The 18,409-nt window shown below is 33.4% G+C and overlaps 1 protein-coding gene across 8 annotated transcripts in view; it reads right to left on the minus strand.

The window, feature by feature from the left end:
* The window catches only part of DIAPH2 (diaphanous related formin 2), a 1,061,378-nt gene that overhangs the window by 768,920 nt on the left and 274,049 nt on the right, over positions 1 to 18,409 (minus strand). For all 8 annotated transcript variants that reach the window (XM_086388307.1, XM_086388306.1, XM_086388305.1 and 5 more), the window contains 4 exons: positions 14,191 to 14,265; positions 14,043 to 14,112; positions 10,234 to 10,370; positions 8,183 to 8,291 (listed from right to left, as the gene is read on the minus strand). In XM_086388307.1, the coding sequence (XP_086244433.1) occupies positions 8,183 to 8,291; positions 10,234 to 10,370; positions 14,043 to 14,112; positions 14,191 to 14,265 (391 nt within the window). The remainder of the gene's footprint in view (positions 1 to 8,182; positions 8,292 to 10,233; positions 10,371 to 14,042; positions 14,113 to 14,190; positions 14,266 to 18,409) is intronic.

Consider the following 18,409-nt stretch of genomic DNA (forward strand, 5'->3'; position numbering starts at 1 on the left):
ATCTAAGGTTCAAAATGGTCTGCCACATCTGTTTTAAATCCAGCTTCCATAAGAATTAAAATTGTAAAAGTCTGATTTTTTTCATTATTGATAAACATGCTAGGCTAGAACCAAGATTCTGATTTTTGACCAGTAAAAATAGTTTCTGTATTTGCAATGTTATTAAATGATCTCCTTATAAGGAGATACCTATACAATATCTATACAACCTATTGAAAAAATGCATTAACATGTAGATAAAAGCTTTGTGCATGTGACAAAGCATCCAAAAATTTGTGCCATGCATAATTGTACTAAATTGAGTTCTATCAGTTTTTCCATAACATTATAAGTCTTCCTCTACCATAACAGTATACCTTCTTTCTACAATAATCACCCACATTCTTCAGTCAGAGGATGCTAGTATCTTCATTGTCAGGTGTGGGGTATGGTATAGAAGGTGATATATCACAAAATTGTTTTTAAACTTCCTAAAGATATGGCTCTAAATTTGTTTATGGTTTTCTTTGTAACCCCTAATTGTTCCCAATAAAATGTTTAAAATATAACAGGTATATTATATTACCTTCGCTGTTCACTTGAAACTATCACATTGTTAATCAGCTGTAACCCATACAAAATAAAAAGTTAAAAAATATACATAATGGGTAATAGTCATTAAATATTTCTAAATTTATTGACACGCAACATTACTATAAAAAGAAACTGCATTCAGTTTCTTAAGTGATAGAGAAGGGAAATATTTAAAAGTAAATTATCCTCATTAAATTCCTTGGAAAATGCTAGAACCTTTATTTTAACTCACCAACTCTGAAAACTATACAAACATATATCTGTCTGTGTGATCGCAATTCATAGAGCTATGGAGTACAAAAACTGCCAACTCCAGGACATTCTCAAAACAGATTATCCATATTGCTGTTAGCTCTGACAAATTGTGCTTTTAAAATGTTATTGACACTGTCAAATATTGACCTTATTAAGTACTTTGTTGACATTAACAAGGTCTTTCTTTATCCCAGCCTAGCAGGAGTTAGGAAGAAAGATAGTTTGAGTCAAAGTAAGTGTCAACCAAGAAAGACACAAATATACAGAGAAAGTTAATTAATTCAAAAAATGGAGAATTCCAGGCACAGCAAAGCCATGTAGGAAGGTACGGAGGTAGAGGGATGAAATAGCATGAAATGTTCAGGAAATTGGGTACAAGCTGACTGGACCAACTCTATATGTAGCAGAGTGATGGAATAGAATATGAGGTTAGAGTTTTAGCAAAAGTTAGATGATGAAGTATTTTGTGTAGACTAGCATTAGACTTTAGTCCTAGGGTCTCTGGGAAGATATTATAGGATTTTTAGCAGTGATATAACAAAAGCTGGCTTCCCTGGTGGCTCAACAGTAAAGAATTTGCTTGCCAATGGAGCAGACATGAGTTCTATCCCTGGGTCATGAAGATCCCCTAGAGAAGGAAATGGCAACCCACTCCAGTATTCTTGCCTGGGAAATCCCATGGATAGAGGAGCCTGGCAGGCTACAGTCCATGTGGTCACAGAGTCAGATAGGACTTAGAGACTAAACAACAACATAAAAGAACAGTATTTCAGAAGTATACCTTGTGGAAAAATGATTTACAAGGGCCTGGAATGAAGGGTAGAATATATTTAAGAATCTATGGAAATGGAAAACATAGAGCTGTGACAATGCCCTGAAACAAAGAAGTGGTGGGTAGGGGTTATACTATAAAAAGGAAGGGAAATACTATAAAAAGATACTGTAAAAAGAAAGGGAAATACAGTGATAAGGCTGTAGAACTGGTAACATTTAGTGACTGAGGTAATGTGGATAGAGAAGAGTAGATTTGAAGATAACTATTTATTTCTGGTTTATGATACTTGGTGGACAATGCTAAGGTTAACTAGGATGGGCAAAGAAGAGAAAAGCAGGTCAAAGTTGAAGAGACTGGAACAGGATAGACAGGATGAAGAAAAGAAGATAAGGACAGTTAAGGAAAATACTGAACTTGAAATCCAATAAGGAAGCAGGTGAATATATGTGATCTGTGAGTCAGGATGTATTTAGAATAGAAGAGTTCAGAAAGATTCATCTCATAGAAGTGCTGGAGGAAGTCATAAGGATGGATTAGGCTGCCAGGGATAATATACAGAATGAGCAAAGGACCAGAGTAAAGGATCAAAGGACTAAGGATAAATCTCTAGGAATAAGTATATTTTAAGGCCAAGCATAGACAAAAGAGATCTTCAATGTAACAAAGAGGTAAAAGAAAACAAGGAGAGCATGGTATCATAGAAGTTGAAGGAGGAGAGAGCTTAGATAGAGTGACCAATAGTGTTGAATGGTGCTGGAGAAGCCCTTATGATGACTTCCAAAGTGTTGTTGCTTTCTATATTTATGGAGATCACTAGTGAATTCCCATTACCACAAATTATGGATTTGGCAATTACTCAACTTTGAAACAGATTTAAAATAAAAGACATTCTTTTTTAAGTCAAGTTATTTTTGTATTTGAAACATGATTACATTGTATAAATACCTCTATATAACCCCTTATTGTACTAATTCTACTTTTAAAATGATAGTAGTATAAAACTATCAATATATCGAACAAGTTTCCTAATATCAGACATTTCTTCAACAGAGTATTTAACATGATCATTTATTTTTGCACAAATTTCCTTATTATTCAAAGCTCCAGTACCTTGTTTTATCATAATGTGTCACTATTGACAAATGATAAATCATTTATCCAAAGCTACTTCCTCATACGTGATGGTTTGAGTGCAAATTTACAAATAGGCTTAGAGTAAATTCTCAACAGTTGAGAATCACTGTGGAAAGATCTGCACTATAAAGAATCAGTCAATATTTCTGCAGCGTTTGTCTATTTAAGCATGAGTATGTTTTGGAATGGAACTCTTTCTGAAGTGAATTCCTTAATCCCCACATTCTTAAAATATCTTAAATATAACTCATTATTATTATTATTTGCTGACTCAGGGGCATGATTAAATATATGAGTTAATGAGAGATGACAGAACACATATATGCCCTCAGGAGCTATTGAGATATATAGAGCTATTTTCCCTGAGACCAAATGAAACTAAATGTTATAATTTTTGAATTACAGTTCCACTCTTTCCTTATGTTTCTATCTCCTCGCCCCTTGCTTTCGTTTTCTCAGCTGTTGCCTCTTGATCATCTCAGTGCACAAGTCTGTCATAAAACATTTTCCAACCTCCCAACTCATACTTCTAGTCTGCTATGGATAGACAATAAGATACCACAGAGCGATAGGCTCTGATTAAAGACAAAAAGTCTTTGTCATCATGAGGCTTACTTGGTGTACTTGGTGACACTTTGTAGATTGCTCATATTTTCTTTTTCTTTTACTTCCTTTTTGGTTCCAAGTTATATTCCAAAATGATAAATCTCTCAAAACAGTGAGGTCAGGGTAAGTGAATCAACCATGTATTCACTTCTATGTTTTGTGTACCATACCTAATTATAACATGCACAATTTGTGAACTATATTCAATGTGTTAGATAATATTTTTTAGATGTATTAAATCAAAATAAAAACACTTCTGCACACAGCTTCTGAAATACTTTAAGACATATTGCACGTTTCAGACTAATACCAGCCTGTGAAGACTAGGACTTTTCTTGTAATATCTCATGGGAGGTTAGCTATATGACTTTCTCTTTCCATAAACAACTATTATTTGGAGGAATAAACTAGGGGCTGGGGATCAACATATACACACTACTACACATAAAATAGATAACCAATAAGGACCTACTGTATAACACAGGGAATTATAATCAATAAAGGATGTAAAAATATATACATGTCTGTGTGTATGATATATATAGCTGAATCACTTTGCTGTACAAATGAAACTAACACAACATTGTAAATGAACTATACTTCAATATAAATATTTTTAAATAATAAAAACAAGTTAAAGGGGAAAAAAACTATTATTAACAGTCAGTATACCCTAGCTTTTCCTCTTGGGCTACATAAAAATTAGTTTCAACTGTATGTTGATATTAGCTCACTCTGTCTTCTCTGAAGGGACTGGCAGACTACTCTGGTCTCTCTTTTTACCTCCTGGAAACCCTTCTCCCTACCATATTACTGGTTTTCTATCAGCAAAGATAATTTTCTGGAAAATTCCTGTGATCCTTCAAGACCCAATTAAAGCATCACTTCATCACTGAAGCCTTCCCTGACTTATGCAGAATATACCTAAACTTGCCTTCCTTTGTGTCCTCATTAAACCTTACCAAGATGAAAAGGACATGGTTGGAGGAAGCGCTGCTATTCCAAGCAAAGTGTTCTGCATGATAAAATGTTTGAGGGCATTTAAAAGTCTACACCACATTTGGAAAACACAAGGTTTAGTATGGCGAAAACCTATGGTACATTTGGGAGATCGCTGGGGCCTAAGGCCAGAATGATAGGTTGGGGCCACACTGAGAGAGCTCATTCATTGTGTTTAGGATTTTCACTTTCATCAAGCAATGGGTATAGGTTTCTGGGAATGCTACTATGTTAGAATTAGATTTACTCTTGAAGGATAACTGACAACAGTACAAAACACTTGTCTGGAGGGGAAGAATCTATCAGTTTGGGATACTAATTAGAAAACAGCTAGAATAATATTGCTGGGAGAATATAAATGTAGTGGAGATAGTGAAACTGGATATATTAATAGTCTTCTGTAAGACTTGATGATTAATTGGATGCAGGGAACAAAGAAGAATGAAGTCTTAAGGAAAACCAAAGGTTAGGCAGAAGATGATACCTCTATATTATCTAAAATGAGAAAGACAAGAAAAAGAGATTTTCTTTTGGGAGGAAATCATATTAATGGAAAGAGAAATGAGCCAATTTTACTAAAAGGAGGTAGCATACAGTGGTTAAAAACAAGTACTCTGGAGCCAGATACCCTAGGGTCTAATTGGGCTGTATCTCTTATTTACTATGTGACTCTAGAGAAGTTATCTAACCTCTATGAGCCTCAGCTTACTCATCTATTAAATGGGGATACTAGTTCTCTATCACTCTTAGAGAATTAGTGTGAGATTTAAAAAGAGGTAACATATTAAAGAACATCAGCACATGGTTTATAAAAGCTAACTTGGCTTTCATATTTTTATGATGCTTCTAAAATATGCAGTTAGCTATTTGGACAGGTAGGTTTGAATACAGACATGAGCCAGACAAACTTGGGGGAATCATTAGAATACAGTTGGATTTTATTAAAGCTAAAGAAGCAATTGAGAGTGATCAGATATGTGTGTACATATAAATGTATATGTATCTGAGCTTATATATGTGTGTACATATCTACATATATACAAAAATGATGACAAAATAGGACCAAGCAAAGAACATAAGGAATAAAATATCCAAGAAGAAGAAATGCACAGAGGCAATAGAGAAAGAACAATTAGGGGTAGTCAGACAGCAATGAGCCAATGGTGCCTAGAAAGGCAAAGGTAGGAAAATTTTCAAGAAGGGAGCCATGAGGATTGGAAAGAAGTCACTGGATTTTGAAATTCAAGAACCACTGTCATCAGTCTTTTTAAGAACTATGAAAAAGTTGAGCTGTGAAAGTTAATTTAGGAAACAGAGAAAACAAGTATGGATGAGTCTTTTACAGACTTAGACTATAAAATGAAAAAGGAAGATGAGAGGCTACTTCAAAAGATAAGAAGGATCAAAAGAAGGCATAGAAGACTTGAGAAGTAAGGAGAGACTTGAGAAGGCGACTCAGCTGAACGAAAGTCAATGAACAGAGAACATACAAAGATATACGATTTATTGTCTATTTCTTGAACTACTGAAGATAATGAAACTCCTATCATGGGTATAGAATTTAAAGATGACCTAGAAAACCTCTGTGAAAAGTTAATAACCTGTTTTTAAATCCAAAAAGGATGGAGGAGGGGGTATAGTTATTATTTAAAAATAAAATTTGTCCTGTATTTTAACAGAATTACTTCAGATACTGTAATGACATTTTGAGAAGTCTCAGGATACAGAAATAGAAAAGTAATTCTGGTAAAATACAGCACTAATTTTATTTTAAACAACAGATTTAAACTTTTGTTTTTCATGCTGTATTCTAAATATATTTTGAACCTTCAGATATTTTTTATCCACGTGAAATAATCCAAATAAACAAACCCACCTCACAATTCTTGTGAGAGTAATTGTCTCTGTATATAACAAATTACTAATTTTGTACCTCATTAAAACAGGAAATTTCAAATTGTGATTTGTATATGTTTGCATCTGTAATCAGTATTCAATAACTTCTTGAATACCTAGCAAGATAATGATCTTTCAATATGTTACTTGTTAACAATTTGCCATTTTATCATTCCATTCAGTCCAGCTTCCTGAAGGCTAGCAAATGTCACTCTCATTTCACTGTGTAGGCTGAACTATTCTATAGCAGGGGTGTCATTTTAAAGGTCAGACAATGCAATAAACAAATACTGACATCACAGAAATCTGGCTTCAAATCACACTTTACCTCTCAACAGTTGTGTGAATTTAAGAGAGTGATTTGAGTAATGAAAACTTTGAATACAGACATTAACATTTAATTCCTCCTAAGCAAACTCTAGAAGACGAGAACAAACTCCTACATATGATTGAAAGACAGTTAAGTTTAGGTAAGCCCAGGCACATAAATATAAACAAAGATTTCAAGCAGTCATCTAAAAAAGACAGTTTCCAAACCTTTCGGTAGAGATACTGTATTTTATTGAGAGAAAATGATATAATAAGAAGTATATTTTAAAAAAGGAAAGCACTGAAAAGAAATCCCCCCAAGTAATAAAAAATATAATACACTGGCCTTAAAAGGCACACCATAAAAGTTTATCCAAAATGCTCGTCATAGAGTAAAAGCAACAATTAACAAACTTCCTCAAATATTTGGAAAGGGATTACACTTTTATGACACTACAATATTCTCTTTGGACAAGCCAATTTATCTGCTGTTGTCTGAAACTCTGGCAAAAACAGATAATGACATATAACAATACAATTAAAAAGGGGAAAAGAAACTTTTATATCAGGTAAGAAATTTTAATAAATACTACTAAATAATTTGATAAAATTAAATTTGGAATCATATTCTCTTTGTTGAATGACACCATAAGAGTTTAGAAAACATTTCAGAAAGTGTTTCCCATGGTACATTAAATGCTAAACACTGTCTAAAACAAAGAGATGAGCATCATAGACCAACAAAACGGGCATCGAATTTCACTATGCCACTTACAAGCTGTGGCATGTTTGACAAGTTATTTACTCTCACTTAGCATATTTGTATCATAGGCAGAATGAAGATAATAATAGTACCTACATTGCTAACTTGTTGGAGCATTAAACCAGATAATACATAAAAATCAAAATGTTTAGTCCAGGATCTCACACTATAGGAGCTCTCATCACAAAATAATAAAGTTTTCTTTCATAAAATGGCTCATTTCTTAAAACTATCTAACAAAATATAACTAATTTTATAATTTTATAAAGAAGACATGTGGCTGGGTCTACAAAGGGTTATGAAATAGACCAAGACCTAAGAAGTAGAAGTCAGTCCCCTCTATTCTGGGGAGTCAAACTTCTGAATGCTGTGTTAATGGCACAAAAAAAAAAAAAAAAAAAGACATGTATTTAGTTTTCTTAAATTTCTACAACAAGCCCATACAGACTTCATTAACACTTGTTCGGATAATGGCATTAGCTGAACTGTTTGTCCTCTTGCCCTGTTATTGCTAAGGCTTTAATTTCCATGACTTAGTACACTAATTACTAAATTTCTACCCAAATATTAATGATAATAATGATAAACTTATAATAATTCAAAATACTCTTCCTCACTTTAAGCAAATTATCATCTTCACAGACAAAACTTCTAGCTTCTATGAATGACAAAGGAACAGGAAAAATTTCATTTTTACATTCCCTTCTATTTAAATGCTAGCTAAAGTGAAGTTAGTGTCATACAAAATGAGTACTGGATTAGCCAAAAAAGTTCATTAAGGTTTTTCCGTGAGATGGTACAGAAAAACCCGAACAAAAATTTTGGCCAATGCAATATAACCATGGGAGCAGTTTAAGACAAAGCTAACTTACCTGTAATTGCAAAGCTTCATGGTTTTCTAATCCTTCCACAATTGGTGAAAATCGTTCTCTGTTATTTCGTTCTGCTGCTGTAGTTATAGCCCCTAAAAGTTTATCTAGACTATAGAGAAAAAAACTAGAAATAAGAAATGCATCTTAAACACACTCTATGAATACAGGTTATCTCTTATACACTCTTTCCTGTTTTCAGGTGCTTGATGTTTATATAGACCATCACAATTTAAGAATTGTGTTCTTCTCCACATATTTCTATGACTCAAATATTGATAGCATTAAATAATATTAGGGCATCAAAATAAAAAAATTCAATTTGAAAATCCCGAGGAAAGTCATTTTTCTGGGTGACATTTAAAGAATACTTAATTGATAAACATTAAAATTTTAAATTTCGAGTTTTGATATTACATGTGTTAACAGTTTTTTTAAGCATAGCAAAATAACATAACATAGATATTAATGTCACTTAGACACGGGAGCATCTACAGCTATTCAAAGCTCATTCAAGTGTGATCAGACTGTAATTTTATAATAAAGTGCAAGAAAGAGTACATATTTTTTAAAGAACTTTTAAAAAACTTCTTTGAAAATGGAACAAGGAAAAAGCCTAAAAGAGAAAGCCCAGTAAATTAGAGAAGCATCTATAATTACCTAGCACAAGAAACTTATTTACCTGAACAAAAATATTGGTAGCTATCTCTGTACAGTGTCTGAATCAAATGAACCTCTCTGTAGTATACTACTCACATCAAGCTATATCTGGAATTATAATTAAGTCATAAAATATACCAGACTAGGATGCATTATGTGAATTAAGTACTGAAAATCTAATAGACTAGGAAAATATTTCTTAGTCATATATAAACTGATTTTCCTATAAAACCTAAGGAAGCTTTATTTTTGCATATGTTATCTCATTCTCATAAGACAATGTTGTGTGATATTTTTGTTCAGTGTCTTTCAGTTTTGAAGGATAAACCAGCACTAAGAAACATTTCATTTTATTCCAAGAGGTAAGAGAAAGTCAACATATTAGAATATTCTTAAATCTTTGCCTGCCTCTATTCTAATTTAAACTGAAATGATTACTGTCACACAGAGTGTTTAGAAAAAAATATTCTACTTCATATCAGTAGCAGGTATTTCATTCTTTATCACAAGAGTTTCTTACCAACTGAATATCAAACCTGTAATTTTGTTTCTGATTGAATATTATTTCAATAAGAAGAAGTGATCTAATGTGTTGTCAGCAACAACTTGCTGAAAATGGTACATACATGCATCCTGAATGATTACCAACAGCCTTTTGTTCTTTTTAATCAGTTAATTTCATTCCATGAATAATTGCTTTATTCTTTCACTTACCATACACAGATAAAGTAAAACACTACTGTAAAATAATAGTACAGAATAAAAGCATCTGGTTAATTCTGTTAAAGAAGTCAGATTTATTGATGTGCATGGATGAGGGTGTATATTGTGTAGAGTGTGTATGTGAATGTGCCTGTGTGTGTTTTTAGCCAAAATTACTCCCTAACTGATCTTTCCCTACTTTTCTAATAATTGCTTTCCCTTCAACTAGATAAAATTCTAATCATTCACTTTGAATATCCAACATTGAAGAACTTCACATTAGGATTGTCTTTTTAAACCTATTTTTCAAAAAATCAAAAAACAGCTAAAATGTAAACAGATAAGATAAAAATACCAATTTTTCTCCTGAAATTTAATACTATTTTCATGCAAGCTATCAGGTGGCACTAGTGGTAAAGAATCTGCTGCCAATGCAAGAGATACAGGAGACATGGATTCGATACCTCGGTCAGGAAGATCCCCTGGAGAAGGGAATGGGTACCCTCTCCAGTATTCTCACCTGGAGAAACCCCATGGACAGAGGAATCTGGTGAGTTACAGTCCAAGGGGTTGCAAAGAGTCGTATACAACCAAGCAACTGAGCACAGCTGCATGGTATCAAAAGAAACGGCACAAATTTCTCAATTTCTCAAGTGTCATTTCTATGCAGTTAATGACAAAGCAATACTTACATGTTGTCTTCTCCAACGATGCAAATAGCTGAAAGTATTTTTACTATTTCAGTCATCATGTTGGGTTGTTTGGGGTCAATTGCTCTTGCTAGGAGTAAAAGACTTCTTTCATCTCCTAGAATCCTTTGCAATCCAAACTGAAAGGAAAAAAAAAAAAAAATGAGGTTCTATTTAATTCAATGAATGTTCTTCAAATTCAATTGTTTTCTTATTTGAAATGATCACTTCTTGGATTTTAGGTCCTTTTATGAAATAGGATCTCCATTATCCTAACTAAACATTCCATAAAAATTTGGAAGAAATATGCAGCAATCAGTATTTCCTCAATAAAGAAGAATATTTAGCTGTTCTACTTATGTCATTGGTTCTCGCTGGAGACATCTGGAACTCATGATTAAATTTTCCAATATGCTTGTATGGAAAATTAAGTTGAACAAAAAGGGAAGATGTTGAAAAGCTCTTTTGTATACTACATGCCAGTTAAAGAAGCTACAAATCTCTGTATGAGTTTTCCCATACCTTCTCTCTTTTAGCCTCCCTCTTTCAAGTAGCTGTGCTGCACAGCAAAATTATAACCCCAAAGAAGTGGAGCATGGGTTTTATTGAATACTACATGTCACAGTCAACTAGGCAGAGGAGACAGACACCATTTTCAGTGATTTTCTAGGCTTAAATATATGCATGCAAGTGTGCATCACAAGAATGAATAGGTAAAGAAATGTTAAAGAAAGCCCAAAACTTGGGTTTTCACTACATAAAGAAGGTCATATTTTCTTTCATCTTTGGCCTACAAGGTATTTCTCAGATTTCTTATGAAGTATGTTTGCTTGTTTTTACAGTTTAACAGTGGAATTTGACAATATTTCATCATTGCAAAATTGCCATTTCAAGCTAATCTTTACTGAAGTACCACACACTTGGAATATTTTCATGGTTTCTATTTTCTAAAAAAATTCAGGAGAAAACAACATGAGCTTTAGCTATAATAATAACAAAATACACAGAGATAAGACAAAAAAGGAAATGGAAAAGACAAAATGAAAAAGAAGCAAAGAAAACAAAAGGAATATGAATATATAAAGGTGGGTAGTAAACAATAAATAGTAATTAAAATAAATGAAAATTGTAAAATAGAGAGATAGATGATTACTATACAATTACCAAACTTAAAATAACTTTTAAAATCAGTTAAACTGACAGTGAAATCATTAAATTTTTCAAATTTCCATTTTATTGTTTAAAGGTAGTTCTAACATGAGGGGAAATCCTCAAAATAAAAATGAAGATATGAGAAATGATGGAAAACCATCAACCTAAACATTAGAGCAATATTATAGCAATGGAAGTTAAGGGGCAATGGGTCCCTTTTCATAACTGTATTATTCCATGTACTATATAAGCAAAAAGAGTTTTTGAAGTAGGTAATCAAAACCTTTGGAGTCAATAAATTTGATGCATAAGTCATTTCAGACTAAAGTTTCATGCTTTGATTATAACAAATTCAATACAACATAAAATTGATATATCAGTGTATATTTTTTAATGTAACTTTATGCCTATTGTTTCAGATGCCTGTAATTTAAAAGATTTATCATTTATTCATGTTCCTAGCACCAAAGTAAAAGACATTAACATGCTCTAACTAAAGCTCAGCCTTAGTTTAGAGTGATCTAAATCAAACCATCATGTTCTCCCTCCTACACTGTTAGTGGGAATGCAAATTGGTACAACCACTATGCAGAAACAGTATGAAGGATCCTTAACAAAATAAACTAATAGAACTAGCATATGGTCTAGAAATCTCACTCCTGGGAAGATATCTGGAGAAAACCATAACCTGAAAGGAAACATACACTCCAATGTTCATTGCAGCACGGTTTACAATAGCCAAGACATGGAAGCAACCTAAATGTCCATCAACAGAGGAATGAATAAAGAAGATGTGGTACATATATACAATGGAGTATTACTCAGCCATAAAAAATAATGAAATGCCATTTGCAGCAACATGGACGGACCTAGAAATTATTTTATTAACTGAAGACAGACAAAGACAAACATATATCATATGATATCATTCATATGTGGAATATAATTCATAAAAAAGGAAAAAAAAAACTTATTTACACAACAGAAACAGACTTACAGATATCAAAAACAAAATTATGGTTACCAAAGGGGAAATGTGGTTGGGGGAGGGATAAGTCAGTAGATTGGCATGAACATATATATATTATAATATATAAGATAAATAACCAACAAGGACCCACTATACAGCAGAGGGAACTCTGCTTAATATTCTGTAATAACCTATATGAGAAAAGACACTAATAAAGAACAGATACATGTATGTATGCATAACTGAATTACTTGGCTGTATAAATGAAACTAACACAACATTATAAATCAACTAATTATGTATTGGCATATCAACTGCTGTCTCCAGGGGAAAAGCTCTATAGGAAATCTCACTAATATGACTTTCTCTACTAACTATACTGATGACACTCATACCTGGAAAGCTGTAAGAGTTCACTACTCAAACCAATAAGAATTTAGATCAGACTCCTAATTTTACAGGTTAGGTGACTGATTGGCAGAGAGGTCAAATGATTTTCTAAAGGCCACACAACTTGGTGGCAAAGCAAAGACTCTGTCTCCTGTGTTATCTTTCCATTATTTCTTAGTTTCCCTCAATTAAAAAAAGAGATCCATCCTGAGAAGCAATGTTCATTAACTGCTTTCCTATTAGGTATCACATACTGCATAATTTTATCATCAAAGACTAAGAGCTCAAAAGCTGAGAAATTCTGCAGTAATACTGATGGAAATCTTTCCAGAAGAAACTTCACAGCACAATTAGTATATTCTATACATGAGACTCATGTCAATTGGTAAGCATCCATCAGATCAAAAAATTATTTGCTGATACATGTGTGTATAATATATGCACACATAATCATGCATAATCCCATACACTTAAAAAAATATACTTCAGACTACTTATGTAGATACTCTTACTGCATTGCTTATTATTTAAAAATAGCTATATTTCACATCTGGCAAGATTTAGGTCATTGTTACACTTATTTATTTTTATTAAATATTTTGAGATCACTAGAACACCATCTGAAGGGATTTTTAAATTAATGAATGTCAATGGTATTTTACCTATAGGAATATGGCGTAAATCATACATAAGAGTTCATTCTTCATTCTAGTTTAAAGAAAAAAATGACCTGAGAAAAGACTACTTTTAGAAGATAAATCCTTAATAATAATGCAACTGGTACCACACATATACAAAAGTCTTCTGCTATCTTCCAGAAAAGTCTTTTATGGATATTAACTCACTGACATTAACTGAACAAAAAAAGAATGAAAAATCTTAACATTATACTGTTTTTAGCAAAAAAAAAAATCAAACCATAGTTTTGAATTGTCCTTTATAACGGAAGATAAACTCTCTGTAAGGAAATGGTATCCAATCCATCAAATTTAAATTTTCTGGAAATGGTATCCAATCCATCAAATTTAAATTTTTTGACTACTATTTAAAAAAAAAACAAAAAACAGTATTATCTGATTTGGGAACAAGACTTGATGTCTGCACAATTGCAAAAACCTGTCATTAAATATTTTGAGAAGCAAAGTATATTTTAAATAATACTTAAATGAAGCTCATGATGATTTGCATTATAAAGACCCTTTTGAAAACTGAGTAAGTGCCCATGATTCTGCCTGTTTCATACACTCTGTTATGAAAGTTCTCATCTTTTGTAACAAAGGCAGAAATAAATACTACTTGCCTTATTGTTCATAAATGCTTTGAGGCACTGAATAAGTTTATACTGATTCTTCTTGTCAATATTTTCTTGCCTGAATAAAAGAAAAAAAAATTATATTGTGCTTAAAAATCTCCCCTGTTGTGAATTTTTTTTTCATGTTTATTCTTACTGTTTCTTGTCCAGAAGCTTTTCCAGCACATCCAACAAGAGTCCAAGACCTTCATGGCCAAAGTTGTTAACCCAGCTATTAAACAAACAAACAAAGTATAAATAAGTTTATAAAATTAAAACATTAAATATCTCAAATTAAATTTTTGATTTTCAAATCTGCTAATCCAGTCTTCATACTGTTTGTCATTCTTTTTTTCTACTCCAATTACTTTGAGTATTGACCCTATGAGAATGACTTAAGAGATCTTTTATCTCAATCCAAAATTTTCTTCACATTTTAGATTGCCCATTCCACAGCACTACCTTGGTTGTTTCACCGGCATTAAACACTTAAGCCTGAATTTATATCCCAAATTTATTTTCCACTTTATCTCTGTTTCCCTGTATCAACTCCTCTTCCACTCTTCCATATTCTGTTAATAACACCACTATCCTTTGAATCCTTCAGATTTGAAATACTGGCATAATTTCCTGATCCCCCAACTTTTTTATCTTTGCATTTATTCGGATCATTCATTCAAAAAATATTTATTTGAGTTCCACTAACTACCAGGCATGTTTTATGTGACAGAGATAACTGGCAACAAACTAAGCCCCTATGTTCATGTAGCTTATCATCTAGAAAAAAGAAGACAAAGACTAAATAAACAACTATTTAGTAAAATACCACTGCTTTGGTACTATGAATAGAAAAAAACCTTGGGAAATGGAATGAGCGACCCAGTATTATTACTTTTTTTTTTTTTGTAGTCAGGGGAAGATTCTTTGATAAGGTGATATTTGAGCAGAGCTTTGAAAAAAGTAAAGAATTTTCCCAGTAGAGGGAATAAGAGCAGTCTTCCATCAAAAATCTTCTCTGGACTACCTAACAAATTGCAACTCCTGATTCTGATAAAACCTCAACCTACCTTTCAAGCCTCAAGCCTTAGACCACATGTTCCAATAAAATCAGACATATTCTGTTTCCTGCAGTCTTCCCTGCTTGACCTCATTTTTCAATCTTTCTTTCCAGAAGGTAACTCCAACTCCATCTCTCCAAGGCTCAAACTGACTGGCAACTCTTCCATTCATGTTTTTCCCTGTAAGTACTACAGCCAAATGTGTTATTTCCCCTTGAATGCCCATGTTTCTATATCTCTTGCATCACAAGTGTCTTACCCACCTTTCTGGATTAAAAATTCTCTGAAGATTGTTACATGATCTTATTCATCTTTGAGTCTCCCATACTGCTTAGCAGAGTAGATTACATATAGTCAACATTAAATATTTGCTAATTAAACTTTAACTAAATTTACTGACTTGTGTGGTTAAAAGAATGAGCAGAATCATATTGCCCATGAAATTCTCAAATGTAAATTAATATACAGCAGGACACCTGTGAAGCAATAATTAATATATATATATATATATATTTAAATCATGATTATAGTTCAATGCCACAGTCTGTAAATCATGTTTCATATTTAACTAAGGCAAACCTTATCAACAAAGATGAGACCTAAATTTCTAAGGAACTATCAGTAAGAAACAACAGATCACTGAAGAAAACTATTTTAAAAATAGTTCAAATATTCAGAACCAATCACATTCACAATATATATGGAAACTCATTTTAAACAAATTCTGCTTTAATTTCCACAGTGGAAATGAGAAAAAATCAATATGGCATTGTAATGATAATTGGCAGCAAGCTACAATTCAATTGAGGCATGTAATCAACCAGTATAATGAGCTATTTTCTCAGATTCTAGATAATCAGTAAGGTGGTGGTAGAACGAGAAAAGGACACCCACTCTCTAAGCATAAAATAATGATAATCTATCACAGAGAGTAATCAGGGGATATCATTTCAGCAAATACCCTAATGCAACCTTACAATAATCAGACTTCTGATTAAATTTATATATACAGCCCTCAGTATCTGCTTTGGCATTTGGGAAGAAAAAATAATCTATGATTTCCTTAAACTTAACATTTATAATTTGTTTTAAGACTCTAAATTTTACTCATTTCTTTTTCTACCTAGTGCTATTAAAATTATTAGGATCATTTCTTCTTGGTCTAGAGAAGTCTTTGATTTAACACCATGATTTCTATCTGTTCACATGAAATCAGAAACTCACATATCCCAGAATGTTTCAAATCATGCAGTTGATGGTACTTTGGTTTCATTCCGTGAAAACTAGTATCAGTCTAGAAAAAAAATTGGCACACAACCATGAAACTTAAGTGTGAAGAGGTCAGGCCCATTACAAAGTAGGCAGGGAAAAATCTTAACTGAGAATACCTAAGGCTAATGGTGATGGAAGTCCAGTTGAGCTATTTCAAAACCTAAAAGATGATGCTGTAAAAGCACAGCACTCAATATGTCAGCAAATACGAAAAACTCAGCAGTGCCCACAGGACTCAAAAAGGTCAGTTTTCATTCCAATCCCAAAGAAAGGCAATGCCAAAGAATGATCAAACAACTGCACAATTGCACTCATCTCACACGCTACCAAAAGAAATGTTCAAAATTCTCTAAGCCAGGTTTCAACAGTACGTGAACTGTGAACCTCCAGATGTTCAAGCTGGATTTAGAAAAGGCAGAGGAGCCAGAGATCAAATTGACAACATCCGCTAGATTATTGAAAAAGCAAGAGAGTTCCAGAAAAAAATCTACTTTTGCATTATTCACTATGCCAAAGCCTTTGACTGTGTGGATCACAATAAACTGTGGAAAATTCTGAAAGAGATGGGAACACCAGACCACCTGATCTGCCTCCTGAGAAATCTGTATGCAAGGTCAAGAATCAACAGTTAAAACTGGACATGGAACAACAGACTGGTTCCAAATCAGGAAAGGAGTTCATCAAGGAGTATACTGTCACCCTGCTTATTTAACTTATATGCAGAGTACATCATGTGAAATACTAGGCTGAATGAAGCACAAGCTGGAAGCAAGACTGCTGGGAGAAATATCAATAACCTCAGAAACACAGATGACACCACACTTATGGAAGAAAGTGAAGAAGAACTAAAGAGCCTCTTGATGAAAGTGAAAAAGGAGAGTGAAAAAGTTGGCTTAACGCTCAACATTCAGAAAACTAAGATCATGGGATCTGGTCCCATCACTGCATGGCAAATAGATAGGAAAACAATGGAAACAGTGAGGGGTTTTATTTTGGGGGGCTCCAAAATCACTGCAGATGGTGACTGCAGCCATGAAATTAAAAGATGCTTACTCCTTGGAATAAAAGTTATGACCAACCTACACAGCATATTAAAAAGCAGGCACATTACTTTACCAAGAAATGTCCATCTAGTCAAAGCTATGGATTTTCCAGTAGTCATGTATGGATGTGAGAGTTGGACTATAAAGAAAGCTAAGCACTAAAGAACAGATGCTTTTGAAATGTAGTGATGGAGAAAACTTGAGAGTCCACTGGACTGCAAGGAAATCCAACCTGTCGATTCTACAGGAAATCAGTTCTGAATATTCATTTGAAGGACTGATGCTAAAGCTGTAACTCCAATACTTTGGCCACCTAATGCAAAGAACTGACTCATTGGAAAAGACCTGGGCGCTGGGGAAGATTGAAGGTGGGAAGAGAAGGGGACAACAGAGGATGAGATGGTTGGATGGCATCACCGACATGATGGACTTGAGTTTGAGTAGGCTCTGGGAGTTAGAGATGGACAAGAAGGCCTGGTGTCTTGCAGTCCATGGGGTCACAAAGAGTCGGACACAACTGAGTGACTGAACTGAACTGAACTGAACTGATTGAACTGAGCGACTGAAAAGCAATGATTAGAGGATGCATAGTATGAGTCCTTAGAGCTTTCATAGAGAATAGGGTTTATAGAGAATAGTGTCCAAAAGGAAATTGTAGCTAGGGGGATAAAATACTATGATATAGTAGGATGACATTCAAGAGGTGAAGAGGAAGACAGTGCAGCTACACATACATATTTTTTGCTTTGTCTCTTGCCAGCACCAAATGCTTTCTCTTTAAAGCATCAAATACTTTGTGGCCTGTAGCCAAACACTAACTGTCTGTGTTTCTCTCAAACTTAAATATGTAAGTTTTATCCAATATAAATGGCACTGAAATAGTGAAGTGGTTTAAAACCAAAATGTTGGCTACTTTATGTTGGCATGGCTTCCCAGGTGGCATTAGTGGTAAAGAACTTGCCTGTTAATGCAGAATATTTAAAAGATGAGGGTTTGATCCCTG

This window comes from Bos grunniens, chromosome X (genome assembly GCF_055505025.1).
Source record: "Bos grunniens cultivar Pamir isolate PY7600 chromosome X, Bosgru_T2T1.0, whole genome shotgun sequence".
NCBI lineage: Eukaryota > Metazoa > Chordata > Mammalia > Artiodactyla > Bovidae > Bos > Bos grunniens.